The 15256-nt window shown below is 39.7% G+C and overlaps 1 protein-coding gene across 1 annotated transcript in view; it reads right to left on the bottom strand.

Moving 5' to 3' along the window:
• LOC122805262 (dynein axonemal heavy chain 11-like) overlaps nt 1-15256 on the bottom strand; it is a 4596980-nt gene that overhangs the window by 356174 nt on the left and 4225550 nt on the right. The window contains exon 77 of the mRNA XM_044075350.1: nt 10593-10705. Coding sequence (XP_043931285.1) covers nt 10593-10705 — 113 coding nt within the window. The remainder of the gene's footprint in view (nt 1-10592; nt 10706-15256) is intronic.

Raw genomic sequence — 15256 nt, 5'->3', positions numbered from 1 at the left:
GAAGGAGGGCTCATTAGCATTAGACAATGACTCTATGTGTGATTTAGTTAGTATTGAATATGATACCAATTTGATTTTGAGTATATATGAAAGTAACGGCTTTTCCATTTACAATTTTAGTGACCTAGATGTAACTAGTGCACATCTTGATTTATTGAAAAAAGGTATTTCATTTGTCCCTTGTTTCAAATCTGATATATCAAATGTCCTTATTAATCTAAAATTGTATCTGCGTATGTACTTTACTGACCGAGGAGAAGTTCCTAGTAGGGTATGTTGCCTGCAACGCAGGAGTATATTTATTCCCCCATGTAACCCTGCTATTGCATCTTTTGAATGGATATGTGAAACTGAATTCAGAATTGTAAATGATAAAAAGGAGATAAGTCAATAACTTAATGTTGGAAGAAAGAAATGTATTGACAGAACTGTCCAATAATAAAAATTATAGGATTATGAAACTTGATAAAGGTGGGAGTAGTAATAATGGCACAAATTGATTATGTTTCCAAAATGCAGGATATAATGAATGACTCCTCCACCTATGAAAGAGTTTCAAAAAAATGAGGTCAATAGGGCTTACTTTAGTATTGACCATTTTCTTTCTGATGCTTTATTTCAAGGCACCATTGACTCTAGTGAGTTTAATTATTTGACTGTTGAGACACCTACCATTCTTGTAATATTTGGAATACCGAAGATTCACAAAAATCTTTATGACTCACCTTTTAGGCCAACTGTGGCAGCAAGGGGGTCTAAAACTGGGTCTACAGCAGCCTATGTAGACAAATTTTCTAGACTGGCTTTGGAAAACAACACCCACATCTTAAGAGATTTATGGCATTGCCTTGAATTATTAAAGGGAATTAGTGGGAAGGGGGATTTTACTGTTTTGACGGTGGATGTTGAGAACTTGTTTTCAGTGATCCCCCATGAAGAGGATCTAGATTATTTTCAGAAAAGTTTGTTGGGCTGCAGTAAAATTGACAAGAAGAAGGTGAATATTCTGGTTGAACGTATGGCGCTTTATAACTTTTGATGGAGAATTTCTCCACCAGATTGCAGGTGTAGCAATGGGTGCCAAATGTGCTCCAGTATTTGCAAATCTAGTATTGTTAGAATGGGAAAAATGTTATATTTTCTCCTCAACCTTTATGGCCAAGATTTTATTGTATGTTAGGTTTTTGGATGACATACTTATCTTGTGGCGAGGTAATGAAGGGGAACTATTAGCGTTCACTGAGTACTTGAACGCGACTACTCCATTCTTGGTTTTTCACCTATAAATGGCACAGGAATGAGATGGGTTTTCTTGACATCCATTTGACTAAGGAAGAGATGACTGGGGAGCTTTCAAGTAGAATATATAGGAAAGAGACATACTCAAACATGCTACTCCATTATGACAGTTGCCACCCTCCACATCAGAAAAAAAGCATTATAAAAGGCCAAATGGTGAGATTGTCTAGATTAACTAGCAATGACAGTACATTTTGTGATGAAATGGTGACCTTGATAGGTATGTTTAAGGATATGGTTATCCCCTGAAATTTTTACTGAAAGTCAGGAATGAAGTTTATAAGAAGGGGGACACATCATTTGTTCCAATTTTGAAAATTGGTGACAAAGTTAAGAAAGATTGTGAATGCACGTTGTTTGGTAATAATGCAATAGTTATTCAATATAACCATGGTACACCATTTTTTGTATCTTTCCTTACCAAATTATGGGATTTAAACTTTGATGACAATTTAAAAACCAGGTTAGAGATGAAACCAAAAGTTGCATATAGTAGGGGTAGGAATTTGAAAAACATTCTGGAGGGAAATGAAAGACTCCCTGAACAATATAGGTCCTTAATCTATAAATGTAGGGCTTGCAGGTACTGTAGATACATTAATGATGGAATGTATGTATCGGTTAGTGGTTACAATTGGACCTTGAAATGTCCAGGGCATTGCAATCAGTGTTTTTTAAGAATCTTCTGAGGGTTATGAAGCCTGAAACTGAAATACATCTCATTAATGTCTAACTTCTTTCATTAATGATTTTCCAGCACAAAAGTATGAGGTCAAACTGAGGACATTTGGTGACCATCAGTACTTTGTAGAGGTATAGATGTGTGAATGTTTGATGCCTGAGGCCTGTTACATGATAGAGGATACATGTATTCACATAGGTCTCTGCTGTCACATGTTGAAGTCATTGCTGTACAAATCACCCATCTTTTACTTGCTTACATTACTAAATAACAACATGCAAGGATATGCCATTCAATTGTATTATTACACAATTCTGTTTTAGCACTCCAGGTTCAACACTTACCTTTTAAATGCAACAGTTGCTACAATTTTAGTTCAGGACTGAGTCTGTTTGATGGTAGGAGTACACAGCCATTACATGGGTAGGTAAAGGTTGTTTGCATTGCCTGGCATCAATGTTACTATATATATGTGCATAGGATGAAGGTTTTAGCCCCTTAGATGGTGAGTGTGAGTGTGCTATATGTTGCCTCTTAGCCAATGCAATTGCACACTGAGAACATCTAAATATGCCTACACCCACAGCAGCTGCTGGTTCCCCCTGTGACACCTCACCTGCATATGGCTGTGGTGACCTTGCCATTGGTGGAGGGATGTGTGCCCCTTCCCCTTGCTGATCCTGCTAAAGCTGTTTTCTCAGGATAATGTTGGGAAGCATGGCACAGACAGCGAAGACTTCAGTACATGCAACATGGTTTGCACTACAGGACTCCCCCAGATGTATCTAGGCAGTGGAACCATGACTTCACCTGCCCAGACACATGCTCTGTGATATTTCTGGTTTGAGAATGTACCTCATTATAGCGTTCTTCAGTGGATGTGTATGAATTTCTAATGGGCTTCAACAACCATGGCTCAAGTGCTTAACCTGTATCCCCCAGTAAATGACCCTGTAGGATATCACCCCTAGTGAACATCCAATACAATTGGGAGGTGTGGCAAATATGTGAGTCATGGTAACTGCCTGGGTTGCCAGCACACACATTTAAAATGATTCCCTTAGCATTACACATGACTTAACAGTTAATGGAGTGGAAGACCATTCTATTTATGTAGACCCTTCCCAGCTCCTAAGGTGGTGCCTTGATTCATATATGTGTACAATCTAAGGCACCGAGTACTTCAGGGTAGTGTGCTGCAGGGTAGAACTCCTGCATATTTATGGCCCTGTCCTCAGGAGTATGGGGAAAATATATGTACACTGGTATGTTGGGAGTATAGCATTTAGGAACTGATGGAGGATCCTGGATGCCGAAGTTGTGACACTCCCAGCATGTCCTCTTTTGGTCTCCGAAAGGTTCCTGTAGCTAAAATTCTATGTACTACATATACCTTTGCCTCCACTGGTATTGGTTCCCCTCAGTTTGTCCTGGGTCTGCGTTGAGAAGGAGAGAGGTTGCAGAGTTCGTGTAGTGTATCTCTATCCACCCTGTAGCAGTCTACAATTTCCACCTCATGCAGATTGTGATAAGTTAACAGGGGTCTGGAAACTCTCCTTCTTGGCTATGGTCTATTAGCAGCAGCAGCATACATTTCAGCCTGTTGCATATACACATGAATTAAAGTAACAGCAGCTTCTAATATTCTTTCTGTGTAGATTCCTTTCTGTGGCTGTATTTCAATAGGTTTTGAAATTTACAGGACAAAACATCACTGAGTCTACATGGTTGCTTTATAGCTTGTTGAATAGCTCCTCCATCTTGGATTGGTTTATTAGTATACAGTTCAGCTGCTTATGCTGTAATTAGCATGCCACAGTGTTTATCATGGTTGCGTGACTCTACACACTGTGTAGACCTGCTTACTGAATACAAAACAGTGCACTACCATGTCTTAACAGATCATGTAGGGTTTATTGAATCTGTCAGAGTATGCTGGCTACAGTAATATTCTTTTTTTTTTTCTTTTGTATGACATGTTGGTTGTTGAAAAAAAGCTGCTGCAGCATTTATGTGGTCTTTAATTTAATTGTTTTGCTTTATTCATTGCATTAAAGAATGAATTAATTCATTAGTAGGCCTGGATTTGCAATATAGTCTAAACATGTTGCATCTGTTTGAGGCCCATAATCCTCTTTGTGAGGTACTTCTGTGGCCTTTCCAGCTGTTGCAGATGGCTTGTGAGGTACATTCCAAAAGGGGTGTTGTACTCAATAATGGATCTAATGAGAGCCGAGTAGAGGGGAACAATGACCTCTTTTTTATTGGATGAGAAGCCTTCCGTGATAAGGTATGCCATGTAAAAGGATTTCCTGACTACTGTGGTGATGCTTATCAAAGGAGAGACTACTGTCCACCTGAGTACCAAGATTTCTTATCACACCTTTGGCATTAAGTGGACTGCCGCATATGTGGTAGTTCATAGGTACAGGGTTTTTACCAAAGGGGATGACAATGCACTTTTTGGTGTTGAGCTTGATTCCATGGCTCTGACACCAGGCATCTGCCTCAGTGAGGCCCTTCTGTAGGATGTCCACGTCATTTGGGAACTCGACTATGGCACCTAATTTGCACTCATCTGTGAACTTCGTCAGCCAGAGGCCCTCTGTGTTAGCTCTTACTTCAGAGAAGTAGATACCAAACAGGAAAGGACCCAGGACTGAACCCTGTAGTACTCCACTTGTCACTGTTTTGAAGTCAGATTTGGAGTCTGCAACTTTTACAGTGTGGGTTCTGTCAGTGAGCCAGTTGGCAACCCATCTTGTGATGTATGGATTTATACCCAGTTTAGTGAGTTTATCTATAATTCCAGAATGGGGGATGGTGTCAAAAGCCTTGACGAGGTCAAGATAGGCTGTGTAAACTGCCTTACCCTCGTCTATGGCTTTGGTGACTGTTTCAAAGAAGTCTATCAGGTTCAGGAGGCATGATCTGCTTTTCACAAACCCAAACTGGGTGGGGTCCAGAGTTTGGAGGTTACCAATGTCTTTGTTTATGAGTTCCATGATGATAAGTTCCATGGCCTTGCAGACCAGGCTCGTCAGGCTAATAGGCGATAGTTCCCAGGGTATGTGGTGGCTCCCCATTTGTAGAGTGGTATAACTGTTGCTGTGCACCATTCAGTGGGTACAAAGCCTGACATGAGGCTATGATTGAACATGGTGTTTAGGTGGGGGGGCCAGTTCATTCTGAAGTTCATGTAGAACGCAGCCTGGGATGTTGTCTTGTCCAATGGAAGCTGTGTTCTTGGCTTTGGAGAGTGCAGTTTTTACCTGCAGAGTTGTGATTGCAGGGGTTCTGCATTCTTCTGGTATAGATATGGGCCCTTTAGGATGTGAGAGGGGGGTAAAGTTAGCACTGAACCTATCAGCCAGGATGTTGGTGATATCAGTTGGTTCTGTGATTTTCATGCCATTGTTCTGTAACTCAGAGTAGATCTGGGTGTTCCCATTGAGAATCTTGACATAGCTATAGAATGCTTTGTGATTGTCCTTAGAATCAGTGGCAATCTTGTTTTTATAGCTAGCTTTGGAGGATTTTATGAGGGATCTCAGCTTTTTACTGAGGCTGACCAGGGAGCTCCTCCTGGGATTTTACTCTCTTCTGCAACAGTTTCTTCATTTTGTTGTATAGTTTGTTTATAGCAGGGGACCACCAAATTGGCTTCCTTTTTTGGAGGATAGCATCTTGGTTCTGTTAGGGATAGCACGATCCATGCATTCCTGCAAGTGCTTATAGAGTGTATTTGTGTAGGATTCAGCAGTCATACGTGTATTGTCCATCTGCATGGGTGTTGTGAAGTTTGCCACTTCTGTCTTAAGAACCATGAAGTTGGCTTTGGAGAATTTTTTTACAGGGGTTTCCGTAATGGGGGTGGGGATGGGATGTGGATATCTATGGTGATTAGCTTATGGTTGTATCTGACCAACGAGGAGTTGGCTTCAGGTGTGGAACACCGGTCACTCATGTTGGTAATAACTAGGTCTAGGATATTGTTGCTCCTGGTGGGGGTGTGGATAAGTTGATCCAGGGCACTAGAGTTTATGAATTCTAGAAAGCGTTGAGCAAAGGAGTTGGTACATGACTAGTTTTCCTAGTTAATGGAGGGGGTAGTTGAAATTGTCCATTATTAGGGTGTTTGGTTGAACCCTAATAGTTTCCAGTATATCAAGAAAAGAGGAGCGGGAATCCTAGGGCATGATGGGGGATCTGTAGCAAGCTACAATTTAGATTGCAGTTTTGCCCAGAGTTAGTTGCACTTGGATAATTTTGGATGCATTATGTTGGGCAACTAGCCTAGAGGTGTGGATATCCTTAATGAATATGGACATAACTCCTCCTTTGGTGTTCCAGTCCAGGTTTGATGGCCAAAAGGTATGGTATGAGTTATAGCCTAGTAATGCAGGGGTGCTCTCAGGAGCCTTGAACCAGGTTTCAGTCACTGCACAGATATCAATGTTCTCCATTTTAAGGAGTGCCTCGAGTGAGTGTATTTTGAGGTTTAGACTTCTAGCATTGAGTAGCATTACCCTCAGTTTTTGCTTGCCTGTACCTGTTATGGTGGTGGGTTTGTCATTTGAACCTTGCCTAAAAACGGCACTATAGGGGCAGCAAGAGCCTTAGCCAGTATCCGAAATCCCAGGGGCAACAGGTACAGGCCATCTCTGGCAAAGCATTGTGGCCTGTCGACCATGCCGTTCCAGGCAGACAGATACTGGATCCCCTTAGAATGACACCAGAAGCTTAGCCAATTTTTGAAGTCAATCATTTTGTCCTTGTACTGCAATGTCATTTTGGGCAAAGGTAGGATGCTACTCAGGGCTAGGGTCATACCTACCTGAATTATAAGATCGGAGGGCTCTTCCGTGTCTCTTTTCATATAGTCCAGGGAGGTATGTCTCAGGCTGTTCACACCAATGTGGACAATGACTGAGACATATTTGTATGTGTTGTGGAGTGACCTGAGTGCATGGGTTATGTGGTGGATCCTGGCACCTGACAGGCAGCTAACAGTAACCTTCTCCTTGTCTAGTCTGGTGAGGGGAACATCAGTGTGCCTGACTATAGAGTCACCTATGAGTAATGTGTTGGGTACGTTGTTTTGCCTTATGGGCTGTAGTTGAGTGGCACACTGAGTCTGTGGGTTATGTGTCTTTTTAGTTGTGTTGAGGGGTGGAGGTTGCTTGCGTTTCTGCTTTAGAGGTCTCTGTTACTTGGGCAGATTATTATTAAGAGCCTCCGTAAATGTTTTTGTGCATCTATGTGTGGGTTTTGGTGATGTAGGTTTAGTGGGAGTATGTGATGAGTGTGGCATGGTGCAAGTGTTTACCATCTCCTCTTGACTGACAAGTTCAGTCTTGGTTTGAAAGAGCTTTGCCTCCAGTTTGGCTAGATAGATGCATCTCTCACAGGTTGTAGTGTTGGGTGGTAGGAGGAGAGGGTTGCCAGTGTACATGAGGCAATTGCTACATTGCCCCAAGATACACAGATTCATCAGGTAGACATGAGAAAACACAGTGAGCTGTCCCTTGGACATACCTGGGTAATCACTATTTTCCTCTAGACAAGTGAGGGAAGTAAGTACTAGAGCTGTTTTCCTTGAAGTAACTTGAGGAAGATAAGTACAAAAACTGTTAACCACTAGGAAATGAGGAAGGTTGAGTGCTGTAGTAATTTATAGCTTATTTACTGGTTACAACAGATCTGAACCAGTGCTGAGCATGAAGAAGCGGATTCACATACTAAAATTAAGAATCTGACTAGTTCTAAGGGAAAAACTGAACAGCAGACTTAATGGTGTCGGGAATAGTTTAACCCTAGCTAAGCAGCGCTGAGTGATGCTCAGACTCACACAAACCCACGCAAACACTGGTTTTTAACTCAAAAAGTTGAAAGGGATAGAAATCATCCCAAAACAGCCAATAAGGTTAATGTCACAGGGCTAGACAGCTTGAACTGTTCATAAATAAATATTGTGGGAAGAAATATCCAGGGAATTGTTATGGCTAGGCTTGTATAGGCCCTAGGGCTGAGTACCAACCTATGAAATGCTTCACTAACTGTCTGTATATTCTGTTTCAGTTTACCCTTAAAACACTGGGGTCTTGCATGTCTAAGTTTATATAATGGAGATTAAATTACTGATGAGATTGTCAAATTCTGGTAATAGTATGAATGAATACCACATTCTGAAATTCATTATACAATGTCAAAAGTGTTTCAGATGACTGAATTATCTTTTTATGTTTTCTCCCTGTGTCTGTCAACCATCAACTCTCCCTCAATTAAACATTACGCTCTTGGGGGGGTGGCATTATCCAGGCAGCCATGAGGGCAATTTTTGCTCTCTTTCACTGGCATTCTGGTGGAGTGCTCTTTTTTTTAAATTTTATTGCCTAACCCCACTTGGGGATGATGAAGCACTTTATGCCCCCCTTCATTTAAGTGTGCTTCCCCACATGAACTAACAGGAGTTACCGTCACTAGTTTGGGCAGCCATATCCTCATCTTCCCAACATCTTCTCTACGTATCATGATGGGCTTCTGGTTCTCCACTGGAGGCCCTGTCATCAGAGCAGTGGCATGAATAGGGAGGGAATCACTGTCCCTTCATCTCAGAATGGGCAACTTTTTTTGTTTTCTTGAAAGCCGAAAAGTAATAGCTCCAATGTTCTATAAGTGACTATATGTACCACAATGTTTTCATGATTTCTTGCACAGAAGGTTAGAAATATTATTCCATGCAATCTGTTGCAGAATGTCATGATTAATCAAATGTGCAAATTAAGCAAAAAACTCATATGCAGAAAATCCTGTCCCAGCACCACAGTGCAGACTCATTTCACAGATTATTACTACATTATATGTGAAATAGGCTGGAATATTCAGAAAGAACAATATGCAACCAAAGCTACCACAAGTTATCTAGTGGTGAATGGGTACCTACATTTGTAGTAGTAGGGTGAAACAATTTTGTCTGTCAGCAAGTCTCAATTTCTTTTCTGATGGTAGTAGCATATGTAACAGAATCTTGTCCTTCCAATCATCCTTGTGTTTGCCCCATCTGGATTTTCTTAGTAGATCTGCAATTGTTATGAACCACCTATCAAGTAAGAACTATATCCACCTAAGCCACCCCACCACTGCATTCTGGCTTCTTAGTTATTTGAGATCAGACATACAAATGTGATACCAGAAGTTACTGTGAAGCAGTCAGGGAAGTCTTGTAGGGGTAACTTTGTGAATGCCATACCTTCACAGTCTTCCATGGATATAATGTTATTTGTAAAAAAAAAAAAAAAAAAAAAAAAACCCAGAAAGATCTTTAGCTTCTTCCTGCATGCCCACCTTCATAGCAGCCAGTGGGTTTTCATTCTCATTGTTTTACAAATAAGGCAAAGCAGCCATTATTGCTAAACAAATCTGTCATTCTAGTCATTGCGCCTGATACTAAATAATTTGGCATAGGTGAAACCAGCAGGTCATGGCTTTACCCTGTGGAAGATTATTTTTAGTACTATTCGCTGTCCCCATCTCAAAATCAGACAAACCATTCTGGGACATAGGTGTATTTGAATCTGGTCCCACAAGTCATTCACACCATGCTAAAACTGTAAAGTTTTCCTTAACTAGGATTTAGTTTGATCTAATCAGTAGTAGTGTGTGGGGGTGGGTACTTGCTGTTCTAAAATGCACTTTTTATGTCCCTGTTTATATTGTTTGCCTTAAATAGGCTGGTTTAAAATTAAAAATATGTATATTTTCCATACCTACTTTTAAGTGTATAAAAACTGATATGTTTAACATTGTAAAATATTTCTGATTTTTGTTATTGAGGATCTCTTGTCTGTGACAAATAAAGGCTTGTTGCTTTGGAACATTACCTGGTTTTCATGATTTTTGGGAATTATTGTGACTGGGTTCATCAACAAAGTCTTAAGACCACTATTTCTCTGTTTTTTATTCAAAATGATAATGATCTGGCACATACTGGAAATACGAAAACAAACTACTGTCACTTCTGTCATTAAAAATATCATGACAGTTTAATGATGAAGAAAGGCAGAAATAAGCATATAACTAAAAAGGTAGCATGCTCTGCAATGTATAGCCTTGATTTGTCACATATTAATAAACAATTAATATGCATATGTTTTGCAGTTTTTTTTTAAACAAAAAAGGAGCCAAGGCAAAGATGAGATACCATAAATAATTCTTAAGCACATTAAGTGTATGTTTACTGTAAAGGGGATAAGTCACAGATATTAAAGAACAGAAAAAAGAAAAAATGAACAGAGAATTACTGTACTATACAAAAATATACATTTCCTTTTTATAGTCACAAATATTTTTTATCTTGAGATGTTTCATAAAAAATACTGCATCAGTTTGGTCTACTTAATTTTTAATAGATACAAGTCATCATCTACTTACTGTTGATGAATATTTAGAAAAAAATAAGTGTTTACGACACTCAAGTTAAGCTTTGCCAGTAATCAAGCTATGAAATACAATATTTATTCATTAGATCAAATTTAATGAGGCCTCCTGGCAGTAATTATAAAAATTACTGTAGCAGTAAATTACTAATGGCTGATGCTGTGTTGCCTACCTGTGAGAAAAGACTGGGGATTGAAAAAACCTGATATCCAAACAACACTAGGAACGGACAGGTCCTGAGTCCAGGCATCAAGTTCACGGCATCGCAAGAGTAGATCACTGTACCTTTGCATACATACACACAAAAAAAAAAAAAAAAAAAAAAAAAAAGACATTTATATTTGACATTAGATTATCACATTAAAGACTTACACTCAGCAGGAAATGACATTAAAGGTTTTTCTGAGTGAAATACGTTGTGCAACTAAAAGCTGATATTTTGTAGATGACTCTCATAAAAATACTGTATGCTAATTCAGTGACTGTTAAATGTACTGTCAATTATATCAATCTTGCTATATATTCAAACACTATATAGCATTTCTTGCAATGGTATAATACTGACAAATTGCAAGAACAGAACAATATAATACAAAAATGAGACTTGCAAGCAGAAAACATCATTTATGTACTTAAGATACAACATGCATAATTATTGCACTTGTTTTTTTCATTTATTTTTTTGTACTATAAACCAACAACATTTCAAATAATAGTTTAATGTTTGGTGTTTATTCATACATGTACATGTGAGAGCAGCTATAAAAAGAGGATGACTTCTGAAATGATTATGGTGACATAAGGAGAAAGCTTAAGAGGTAGTATTTCAGATCTAAAACTTTACAGTGGTGTTATATCCATATAATTATGACAGTACTTTCTGGAACTTTGCCAGGCCAAAAACTGATAATAAATTCAAACTCAAACAATGAAATGACCTAGCCAAATATACAAAAACAAAGAAAGTCGTTTCAAGTCTACAGTACAGAGCATGTATGTGTTTGCTAAATGGATCATTTTCTTTTAGTGTTTTTTCATTCCCTCAGATGCCATAAGCCTTGTGCCATTATGATGATGTTAGAAACTGAAAATATGAAATAGTGTTCTGCCAAAGAAAGTCTCATACTAGAGGGAGTAAAAAAGTAACACAAGTCTGCCAACAACAGTAAAAAGGCTTTCCTATACATTGATTGTCTCTGTTCATATTCTGTCTGATCTTGTAAAGAGAGATTGCCAAGTGAATATTAAAATTAGCGGGTGGTGAAACAGAAAACATCTGTCTGCTTAGTTGCAGTATAATTCCTGTAAACAGTGAAATGCACTGAGAGTCACATCAGTTAATATCCGAGTCACATCAGCAAGGCATCTGACTACCTACAAGAAGCAGCAGCAAAAATGCAGTGTGGATGAGTGGGTGAGACTGTCAGGTTCAGCAAGCCAGACATTTGTCACACACATGCAGTCTAAACTCCAACACCTTTCAGCTAGCAAGATATTAGCCAAATGACTTTCTAGAGAGTTACAAACTATGAAAAAACATTCAAGACAGCATGTACTCAGCATTGTTTCACTACCTGATGAGAGAAGAAGCAAAAGGACATTGACTCCCAGCAGTATGAAGCTGTGGTGAAACCATCACTTGTCATAGCCTCTTAGGTGAACCCACAGTATTCATTATTCCTGACAAAGCTAATTCTTTACTTTAAGTACTGCTTGACTGGCTGCTGTCTAACCTAACTTCAGAATATCTCCCTAAATACTTCACCATAAATCAAGAGAGTCTACTTTAGTAGTTTCCCCTAAAGTGTTCAGTGGTAGAAACAGACACCTTCATTTGACAGTTTTCCTGTAAAAGCACCCTTGAAATTTCACCAATACCTAGTTGCACACAGGGCAACTAGTTTGCAGTGACAAGCAAACCAAATACTCTGGACTTTATATTCCAACCGCAACTATAATTAATAAAAACGGCTTGTTGCCATGGATATGAACTTTCCTACCACCTCTGTTAGCAGCTTGGTGGATATGGGCATCCTGAGGCAATGTAGAAATTGCCTCATGTTTACCAATAACCAGAAAATTCTCAAATAAACTGATAATATATGTGAGAGATGTATTTACACAATATCAGTGGAGGCAAAGCTCTCATATAAAAGCACTTCTAATGTCAGATTGTCAATAGTGTGCACACACTGCCCCCATCACACACAGTACAAAGCAGACACATTAACAAACATATGCTGAGGCACTTAAATATAACCTTCATAACCCTGAAGGACCTCCTAGGTGAAGCACACATAACAAATGCCCTCAGCAGCCCCAAATGTACTCATTCATAACAGCAGCCACATCAACACAGCCACATCTCCTTGAGCCTCTACTTCTAGACTACCATACCACCCAACTCCATTGTGAGACATACTGATGTCCTTGTCACTAGGCTGTATAAGGAGAAAGTCACAGTCAGTTGCTTACCAGGGGCCAGGAATCATCATGTTATGTACACACTCTGGTCATTGTATCACAAGTAACAGTATGACTCAGTCATAGTCCATGTGGGTGTAAATGGTCTAACACATACATTCTTAGACTATATGAAAAGAGACATCATGGAGCTCTCAGAATATATGTCCCAGACTGGCATGAGCCTAGCATTGATCACCATTCTACCTTCTCCAAGGATGATGCCACATTACAAACAGAAGTTGACTGCCTTTAATAATTGGCTCACTCTCTGGTGTCATTCTAAGGGGTGCAATATTTATCAGCATGGAAGTAGATGGTCAACAGACTGTGCTGTTTTTCCAGGGCTAGTCTGGATCTCTCCTCTCAATGCTTTTGAATATTAGCTAAAACACTGTCCTCTCATAGTGACTTTTTTAAGCAATGTCAAATTGACAATACGTCTGACATAGCAAATCAAAACCAAAAAAATCTAAAGGTGTTACTGCTCACTGCTAGGAGTATAACCAAGAAACTCCACTCCCTACAAGCTCTCCTCACCCTAGAGAACTCTGATGTCTGTGCAGCCACTAAGATATGGTTTAAAGCCACGGTGAGCACCCTAGCAGTGCATGGCTATAATGCCTACAACACATTTAGACCAGCTACTACACAGGCAAGGACTAAAGGTGGAGGTGTCTCAATTTACATCAAAAATAAATATACCTAAGACTGGTCAAACAGGATGATGCACTTGAGCTTCTCCACATTCGAATTACCATAGGCAAAATCCCATACCCACTTCTTGCATGCTATAGATTCCCCTCTATGAACCATAAAACCCATAACACATACTTAAACTTACTTGAAACACTCACCATCCAACCCAATACCATATTTATGGATTCATTTAATTACCCTACTATTAACTGGGAATCATATATGACATGAAATGTGCAGGCACAGAGATTCCTGGATTTTGTTAACACAAACTTCCTGGACCAGACTGAAAATTTGAATACCATGGGGAGCAAATATACTAGATATGCTCCTCACTAATATGGGGAATACCCCATAGTGTAATGTATTCTCTAGTAAGGTCAGACCACAAAAAGGTCTCCTTTGAAGAATAATAAAACCCGGAACTCTAGCTAACTCTGGAATGTTCAGGAACTACTCTAAGGCTAACTTCCTACTACTATGTAAATAACCTGGCAAAATTTCAGCACCCCATAAACCTTGAGAACACTGCTGCTTATGTGGAACTGTTCACAGAAACCTTTTTCAAGCATCTTAATAGCTGCATAGATCAGCTGTACTCACAAGGAATAAGTACAGAACTAACTCAAAAAACAAACCACCCTGGTGGAATTACATCATCAATAGGCTGTATAGCAGATGGAAAAAAATTATGGAAAAAGTCAGGAGGCGTAGCACCTAGCAGGATAACGGTGCTGTCATCAAACTAAACAACTCAAAGGACAAATGACATCTACCAAAGCCAAACTTGAGGTAAATTTGGCTTTCCAGGCCACGGACAACAACAAGACACTCTTCAGCTATGTCTACAACCTCAAAGGCAATACACAATTATGTGCAGAGCTTACTGTTAATGGAGCCACCTGTAGTGATCCAGAAGATATAGCAAACCTATTGGCAGACAAATTTAGCTCTAACTTTATTCCTCCCTCCTCCCCGGCCTACCATCAGGAAATACCATCAAATATAACTCCTCCTGCGATATAACTCCTCCTGGAACAGTTCCTCAATGCTCTCTCCATGGCCAAGAAAACTGCATTAATGGGTCCAGACAATATCCCAGGCTGCCTTCTAAATATCATAAAGCATGACCTATCAAGTTATCTGGAATCACTGTTTAACCTAAAGAGGCATTATCTCTCATGAATGCAGAACACCAACTGGTAACCCTCTGCACAAAGGTGGGCCATCTACAGACCCATACGTCTTACTAGTCTCATATACAAACCCATAGAAATAATTATCATAAAAATGATCAGTGATGACATAGGAAACCTCCAGACACTGGACTCAACCCAGTCTGGTTTCATAAAAGGCAGGTCATGCCTAGTCATCCAGGTAGACTTCTTTGGTTACTCAAGCAAGTAATGACGGCAAAATAGTTCACACTGCCTACACTGATCTGAACAAGGCATTTGGCCCAATAGCCCACTCAGACATTATTGACCAACTCAAAAGTTTAGGTATAAACCCTTATGTCAACTGGCTGATAGCCATCTAGGTCATAGACAGGAACTAGGAAGTTAGAATTGGGGAGTCCACCTCCACAAAGAGACCAGTCACCATTAGAATCCCTCAGGGATCAGTCCTGGGACTGCTTCTTTTTGGAATCTACTTCTCTGAATCAAGGGCCTC

Source organism: Protopterus annectens, chromosome 6.part1 (genome assembly GCF_019279795.1).
Source record: "Protopterus annectens isolate FY-2018-M chromosome 6.part1, PAN1.0, whole genome shotgun sequence".
NCBI classification, from domain to species: domain Eukaryota; kingdom Metazoa; phylum Chordata; order Ceratodontiformes; family Protopteridae; genus Protopterus; species Protopterus annectens.
Note: the sequence above shows the minus strand (reverse complement) of the source record. Positions and strands in the feature narration are given on the sequence as shown.